General features: G+C 46.3%; 1 protein-coding gene across 1 annotated transcript; it reads left to right on the top strand.

Annotated features, from left to right (window-relative positions):
- Positions 1–714: 714 nt before the first annotated feature.
- On the top strand, positions 715–1,239 carry LOC106811111 (acetylcholine receptor subunit alpha-type acr-16-like; the record flags this gene model as incomplete). The annotated part of the gene is made up of 1 exon (XM_014814648.1): positions 715–1,239. A coding segment is annotated over one exon (525 nt), but the record flags the coding sequence as incomplete, so codon positions are not given.
- Between the last annotated feature and the right edge of the window lie 7,065 nt (positions 1,240–8,304).

Here is an 8,304-nt window from a genome sequence, read left to right as displayed (position 1 = left end):
TAGCGGCCGCGCGCTCGCTCATCTTTCTTTTCTCTCTTCTCTCTCTCTCTTTCACCCTTTCTTTATCCCTCCCTTTTCCACTTCTCTCTCGCGCGCTGTCTCACCCTCTGGCACACGCGACGAGAATTTGAACGGATATAACTTTCCTAAACGATTTATTCGTATAACACAGATCGGACACCCACTTAGCGAGTAGCGTTTATCGTAAATCCATCGCACGTTCAACCGTGACATAGAATTCGTGTTGCGGAACGTCTGCACTCGTCAGCACATTGTACGAGCGCGCATCCCGTTAAATCCCCCGCATCCCTGCATCCCCATGCGCGCGTAACTCGAATCGAAGAAATCAATCGTTGTACTGTGAAGATGTCTCACTCTATTTATCTATCTTTCTCTTATTCACTTACTATCTCTCTCTCTCTCTCTCTCCCTCTCTCCTCCGCTCTCTTCTCCTTCTCCTCTCTCTCTCTCTCTCTTCCTATATATAAATAATAATATACTTACCATTACCACCATTGCCACCCTACTCACCACTCACCAACTCACATCCCATCTTCTCTTCTCTCTTTCTCTCTCTCTTCTCTCTCTCTCTCTCTCTCTCTCTCTCTCTCTTTATATATATCTATATATACTTACCCATCTACCAACCCATGCACCCTACTCACCCACTCACCAACTCACACTCCCCCATCTCTTTCTCTCTCGTCTCCGCAGGTGCGAAAGATTCTGCTCGAATGGCTTCCTCGCCTGCTGCGCATGTCGCGACCCATCGACCGCGCACACGCCAAGCAGCTGATGATCAACGCCAAGCTACGCGAGCTCGAGCTGAAAGAGAGATGCTCGCGAAGTCTGCTCGCCAATGTCCTCGACATCGACGACGACTTCAAGGTCGGCAACAACTCGTCGTCGTCGTCGCTCGGCAACAGCTGCTCGCGAGCGGCGCCGACGTCCGGCGGCGGCGGCTACGATGCCGACAACAATCTGCACGGGGTACCCGGAGGCGGAGGAGGGGTAGGCGGCTCGGGAGGAGGAGGGACGAGGAGCGAGTTGACGTATATTCTGCGGGAGATGCGCTACATCACCGACTACATGCGACAGGACGATTCGAATCGGCTGCTGTCGAACGACTGGAAGTTTGCGGCGATGGTTGTCGATCGTATTTGTCTGTGGCTGTTCACGATCTACACGGCCGTGTCGTCGATAGCCGTCGTCTCGCACGCGCCGAACCTGTTCAGCTGAGGAGTGAACTCTGCTGCTGCTGCGTGTGCGTGCACGCGCGTGTGTGCGTACGTGCGTGCCTAGCCTCTTCAATTGAGGAGCCAACCGCGTACGCACGTGTGTGTGTGCGAGTGTGCGCGCGTGCGTGCGTGCGTGCGTGCGTGCGTGCGTGCGTGCGTGCGTGCGTGAGTGCGTGCGCATGTAGTTCGGTACGCCCCCGTCTATATGATTTACCGTACGCGGCAGCACATGTTGTGAGCGCACGGACGGACGTAGTGAAGGCGAGGATGTTGGCCTCTAGGGGGCGTGCGTGGAGCGAGAGTCGGTGTCGGTGCGCATGCCTGCTTGTGCTGCAGGACTTACTTGCTGTCGTACGTCTTCCTGCGTGTGGTGTCAACACGCTCCCCGATAACATATACATGTGACCGGGTGGCGCCACCGTCAGCGCGGCTAGCGCCACCTAGTTTATCGTCGCCGCGGCCAGTGCCACCTAGTTTACCGTCGCCGTCGTCGGAACGAGACTACGAGAGAACGACAAATCGAAGACATTTTTGGTATCGAGTCTCGGACGATGTTCGCCCATTGCTCGCCACTGCACGCGCATGCGCTGATCAGCGCGATAAGTGAACATTCATATAATGTACATGTCGCTAGGAGCGTGGGTGCAGCGCTGTGCCTGAATATTGTGGGCTTAAAACTGCGGCCATCTCGTGGCGGAACGTCTGACAATCGTAAGCAGAAGACCATTCGATAGCGTTCCTCACAGCCCGTGCGGATCTATGACGTCACTGGGAGGAAGCGACGCGACTACGCTACCTCGTGGTGAAATAAGGAAACTATGGCGATTCCGCCACAACGTGGCGCGGCGTGAGAGACTTACAGTACTCACTCGTCGCTATCCGAACACGCGCATGCGCACTGCAGCCGCGACACTACGTCGCTACGTGGTAGCCGTGGTATAACCCATACCTAGGATACGACCCGTGGATGAAAGGATCGTTGGGTTTGCTGCAGGGGCGGGAGGGAGCGGGAGGGGCGGAAGGGGGAGAGAGATGGAGTAAAGTGCTGAAAAATACGGCTCCTTGTTCGTTGTGATGTCGACAGAGGGCGCTCGCTCTCTCTATGGCGCAACGTCGATCGTACTTGTACAGATAAAATAGTTCATTAGTTTCGATTGAAACAAATATCGCTCCGTTGTAAGTGTACATATAAGTATCACGCGCTTTGCTCCCGTGTATGATATTTGTACGAAATCGTAAGACAGTCAATATCGATACGACGTTCGATATCGATACAACGTTTGATATCGATACGACGTTCGATATCGATACAACGTTTGATATCGATACGACTTTCGATATCGATGCGACGTTCAATATCGATACGACGTTCGATGTCTATACGATGTTCGATATCGATACGATGTCTTGTGTATTAAATATCGTTTGATTGCGCTCTCAAATGCCAGACGGAGGCATGGAAGACATGAACATGTTACACGCGGGATTTTACGAGTTTAGTCTTGAAAGGTTTGTGCGGATATGTGTATATGAGATCATGTAGATATCGAACCTGTTGCCTATTCGACTATTGTATATGGATCACAGTTCACGTTCGTTTTTTTGGCATCGCATTTGTTAATGTTGAATCTTCCCGCTAGATGGCGGCGCTCGCCAGAACGCGTGCAATCGAGAGAGAGAGAGAGAGAGAGAGAGAGAGAGAGAGAGAGAGAGAGAGAGAGAGAGAGAGAGAGAGAGAGAGAGAGAGAGAGAGAGAGAGAGATATTTACACAAATGTTCCCGTTTTAGTATATTGCTTTTTTCGGTAGATTAATAATTATTATAAACTATAATACTTTTAACGCGTAAGCTTCCGGGACGATGTATGTACAGAATGTTACGCTAAGGTGACGTGGAGAAATCTCGAGGACACGTGGCGCTCTCGGGCGAGTGATTACCCAATTATCTCTGTAATTAAAGTTGCTTTTTTGTATAAATTGTATCGACAAACATAGATATTGCATAATAGGTAGCGAAACTACACTAGCCATCTCACTTCCTACCCGCCCTCTCCTTTTTCCCCCCGGTATCTCCTCCCCTATCTCCCGCCCCTCCGTCGCTCTCCCCCTCTCCCCATCTCGTACCCTCTTGTCTAACCTCTCCCTGTCTCTCCTCCCCCATCCCGCCCACCCTCCCCTCTCTCTCTCCCTCCCTCTCTCTTTCCGCTTGCTTTCGCTTTCTCCCTCCCCCTTCTCTCTCTGTCGCTTATTATCTTCCATAAATTTACCGCAATAATTAACCTTCCTTTCATGTACCATTCAGGCGAACTAACTGTACAAGCCTATCTGCACTCACGTGTTATATCGTATCCGTGTTTTAGTTTCACTCTGTATATTAATCGATAATGCAAAATTTGCTTTCTGCTCGTGCGCCAACGCCCCTTCATGCGGCAAGCTGTCTCACCTGCGCAGATGTCCGTGCTTGCGACAGAGACTGTGGTGAAGACGGTGTCTATATTAGGCGCTCTTTCTCCCAGCATCTTAATTTTGTCATCTATACCGCTCACGTACACGCACCGCTGGCGTATCTATGACGCTATTATATTGTATATATATTATATATATATATACATATATATAATAATATATATATATATATAATATATATATATATACTATATATATATATTACTCTGCTCGTCGTTTCCGTGATGGCTGCTATAAATAATAATAGGACCACGCTGTGCGCAATGGCGATGGTGATCTCTACGTAACAAGATGCCATTTAAACGTTGATGAAGCTATGAGAGAAAGATTTTTGCGACGTTATTTCTTACGACGGTTGTGGGCCGTGCGCTGCGCGGGGTGGGAGTGTCTCGGTGTCTACGGTAAGTGAGTACTGGCATGTCGTGTAGGCCATGTTTAATTCGTATTTATTCCTCGTATATATTTACTATATTTCTAATTAATATATTATAATTACATACGGCTTCTGTAAAACATATAATGATATAAACCATATTTATATATATATATAACTATTACATGTAACGTATATCATATATATATCATTATATATAATACGTCGTATAGCTTGAATTTATTTCATAAGCTGTGTAAAGTAATATTGCAGGTAGGCGTGATGTTAAAGCTACTACATATACTGCGCGCGCATACTATACATAGCCTGCGCAGCTTAAATGAACTAACAATCATTACACGACAATATGTGAACATGTTTATATTTCTTTTGTATTTGCTGGTTAAAAATAATGATTTTCTGAGGTAAGTTTTGCAGATATTCTCTCTCGATATGACCCTAGTGGCTAGTATGTGCTAGTATGTGCTAGCAGTAAATGTGCTATTTGACTCTGTGTTCATCTGCTATGGTGCGGCATATATGCAGCGTAAGTCGACAACTCGAGCCGTAGTTTGTAATCGTGGAGAGAGACGTTAGTCGGGTAGTAACTTTACGTTGAACGATAGAGAGAGAATAGATATAGAGATAGAGAGAGATGTATATATAATAGAGAGGAGAATAGATACAGGATAGAGCGATAAAGAGATAGATAGATAGAGAGAGAGAGCCGTACAGAGTGAGAGAGGGATAGAGAGAATAGATAGATAGAGATAGAGCGATATGGAGATAGATAGATAGAGATAGAGCGATATGGAGATAGATAGATAGAGATAGAGACGGAGAGAGTGAGAGAAAGAGAGAGCCGGAAAAAGTGAGAGAAAGAGAGAGAGAGAGAGGCGAGATATGGAGAGATAGAAAGTTAGCAACAGAGGGGCGAGGCAGCAAGAGAGTGTGTGTGTGTGTGTGTGTGTGTGTGTGTGTGTGGTGTGTGTGTGTGTGTGTGTGTGTGTGTGTGGGTGTTGGGAGGGTGAGAGAGGGAGAGGGAGAGTGAGAGAGAGAAAGAAAGAGAGAGAGAGTGGTGAGCGAATGAGAGAGAAAGAGTTAGAGAGAGAGAGAGAGAGATAGACGCGCTCTCCAATGGAGGCTGCAACGTCAGAACGGGACCATTGTGATGGGCACATGTTTCCATGACCAAAGTATGGTCGTGACGTCATTTAGCGTCAGTGTGACGTCAGTGGCTATCTACCACCATAGACCAATCACGCACGCAATCATGTATGCATGACACATCCATAATACATTATTCCATTAACACTGATAGCTGAGCTCGACTGTACGCCGTCGGGTGTTTCTGAAGGTCGTTGATTGGAATCCCGAATCTGTTTATTGTTTTATATATTTGTTATATTTTTTTTATTTATTTGCAATTTTTTATTACATTTTTTTTATATTTAATTAAATTTATTAGTGTTAATTAAATTTAATTAGGGTTAGGGTTAGGCTTAGGGTTAGGGTTAGGGAGTAGGGCGTAGCACGCAACCACCAGCACCGTCAACAGGCTGTACTGCCATTCACTTCGGAGTAGCCGAGTTCGTGCGTGACGTCAGTGTACGTCACGACCATACTTTGGTTCATGGAAACATATGCCGACGACGTAGTGTACGTCTCTAGCGCCACCTGCTGAGAAAATCTGGCAGAACTATAAGGAATTTGTCGCTAGAAAACTGCCCGTCTGACAAATACGTGCTATATATATACAGTCAGGGAAGCTCGCACCTTCCCACTGCTCTCTAGCTGCTGGTGGCTTGTCCGCCTTGCTAGCTGTCCATGTAGGGTGTAGTGGAGCTCAGTCAGAAGTCTACGCAAGGACACACAACGCAAGACGAGAATCACGCCGCTTGCTGCCTCCTTCCTGACTCCAGGACACACAACGCAAGACGAGAAACACGCAGCTTGGTGAGCGTTAGCAAAGAAGCTCTCTCCCTCCCACTGATCTCTAGCTGCTGGTGGCTTGCCCGCCCTGCTAGCTGATCATGTAGGGGGTAGCCGATTAGCTAAGCACTGCTCATTACTGCAGCCTTCAGGCCTTCAGCACAAAGTATCGTATGATAACGGGGTGTATTTTATCTGCCGCGGGCCTTATGGCCAGTGGTTAGTAAACAAAGCCCCGGCACACCCGGTGTGAACACCGTTACTTTGTTGTCGCGTCTTATGAGTTGCGTGTAGACTCCGTTAATCCAGTGGTCGTGCCTGTCAAGGAATTATACCCGGGCCAAACATCAGGGTCCGGGATAACGTCTTGTCGGCGAAAAGGCAAGTTCGTCACACGTCTATGTATATTTCATTTCATGCAAAATAATATACACAAGTTATGTCACACATGTAGGTATACGTACGTACACGAAGCATCGTCATTCATCATGACGTCATAATTATAACACACACGTATGTACACATTACCAAGAACCAATAATACCTTATTAGCTCCAATATTATATTATCAAGAGTACATAATAGAGATGTATATAAGATGTACATATAGCGATGTACATAACGACCTCTATTATGTACTATTGACGTGATGCGACCATGATGCCGTGGCGCGCCGAAGATTGACACTTTGTGTCTTCCAATCATAGCCTACGCCGCACAAGTCTTTGATATTTTTATAGGTGGAGACCCATTGGACTACCAAATCGCCGATCTCAGGAACTAGGGCATTCTGCTATGTTAGAACGGTTTGCTACGATAGAGTTTGCCACAGATACGAAAATAACACGCTGTTTAGCGCACTGCGCTACGTCCTTCTGTAGAATTTTCGAATCTCCGTAATCAGAATAAGCCCCGCCTTTTTCGTTGATGGGCATAAATGGGGCGTCAACGACGTGAACCGTTACTGTACCTACTGTCTTTCGCCAGCCTGTTTACTTTTCGTAAATACTGAAATGCCCGGCCGATGCATTTCGCATCGAAGTGGAAAAATTTGGCATTTTTACCCGCTTTCGGAAGTGAACAAGTGCGTCATTCATTGAACATTGAAGTTTTTCTTAAAATTAAATAATTCCGAAAATCCCTAACCGCGCTACTCGATTGTTTTAGCCAATAAACGTAGCTGCGTGTGTGACGTCTTGCCCGCGCGCTTTATGCTTGGCTTAGCGGGCCTCGAAATGGATATCGGAGGTAGGCACCTCGCAAGACGCGTGTTTGTTTACATATAGCTTTGTGACATGAGAATGGGCGGCGTTGGGGAGTTCTGCGATGATAACCTCGTAATTTCTCAGAATTTCTTAAGATGCATAGAACATTTTACCAATTTAGTGGTGTCAGTTAGTCACCGATATGTCACAGTAAGTACTAACCGTATATGTTTCACATACGTTCACCTATTTTGCACACAGGCGGTCAATCATTGTGAAAAATTGTGTGAATATTTATTTTTATTGAGACGTTCCAAGTGCCTGTGCTTTCAAGTACTCTACATGTTAGGGCGCTCTCCTAATTATAAACACATGTCAACTGATAAAGGTTTTTAGGGAAATCTATGCTGATATACCCACTAACCATTTTAAATGCTTATTCATCACAAAATATAACTTCTCTGGTGAGATATTGCGCATGAGCTAACACACTAACGTAGCCAGATTGTGTACTGACTGGTATACGCAGCGGGGATCTTACATGCAAGGTCTTCCGCCTATTTCTTAAATAATGTCTACTGATGGAATGTTATAATATAAATATATGCTAGGATAACTCCTCTTCATTTTAAATGCATAATCTTTAAAAATACCATTTCGCTCGGGAAATATTGTGCATGCGTGCGCACCGTGTTAAGCGCGCAGTGCCATCTGAGGCAAACTTTATAATATAGCTTGCTGAAGGAGCGAGGGGATGGGAGACTAAGGAAAGGCTGCAGAGAAGATAGCTGGGGCGGTAGAAGAAGAAGAAGGCTGAGCGAGGGATAGCTAGGGGAGGCAAGGGGAAGGACGCGAGGGCATAAAGTAGGTGTTTTGTACCCTACATGCTAGGGCGCTCTCCTAATTATAAACACATGTCAACTGATAAAAGTTCTTAGGGAAATCTATGCTGAGATACCCACTAACCATTTTAATTGCTTATTCATCACAAAATATGACTCCTCTGGTGAGATATTGCGCATGCGCTAACACACTACCGATGAAAATGGTGAACTCACCTATCTTTAGTAGTGACAAGTACAACTAGTAAT

The sequence above is a fragment of the Priapulus caudatus genome, unplaced genomic scaffold (assembly GCF_000485595.1).
Source record: "Priapulus caudatus unplaced genomic scaffold, Priapulus_caudatus-5.0.1 Scaffold505, whole genome shotgun sequence".
NCBI lineage: Eukaryota > Metazoa > Priapulida > Priapulimorpha > Priapulimorphida > Priapulidae > Priapulus > Priapulus caudatus.
This window is presented reverse-complemented; position numbering and strand designations above follow the sequence as displayed.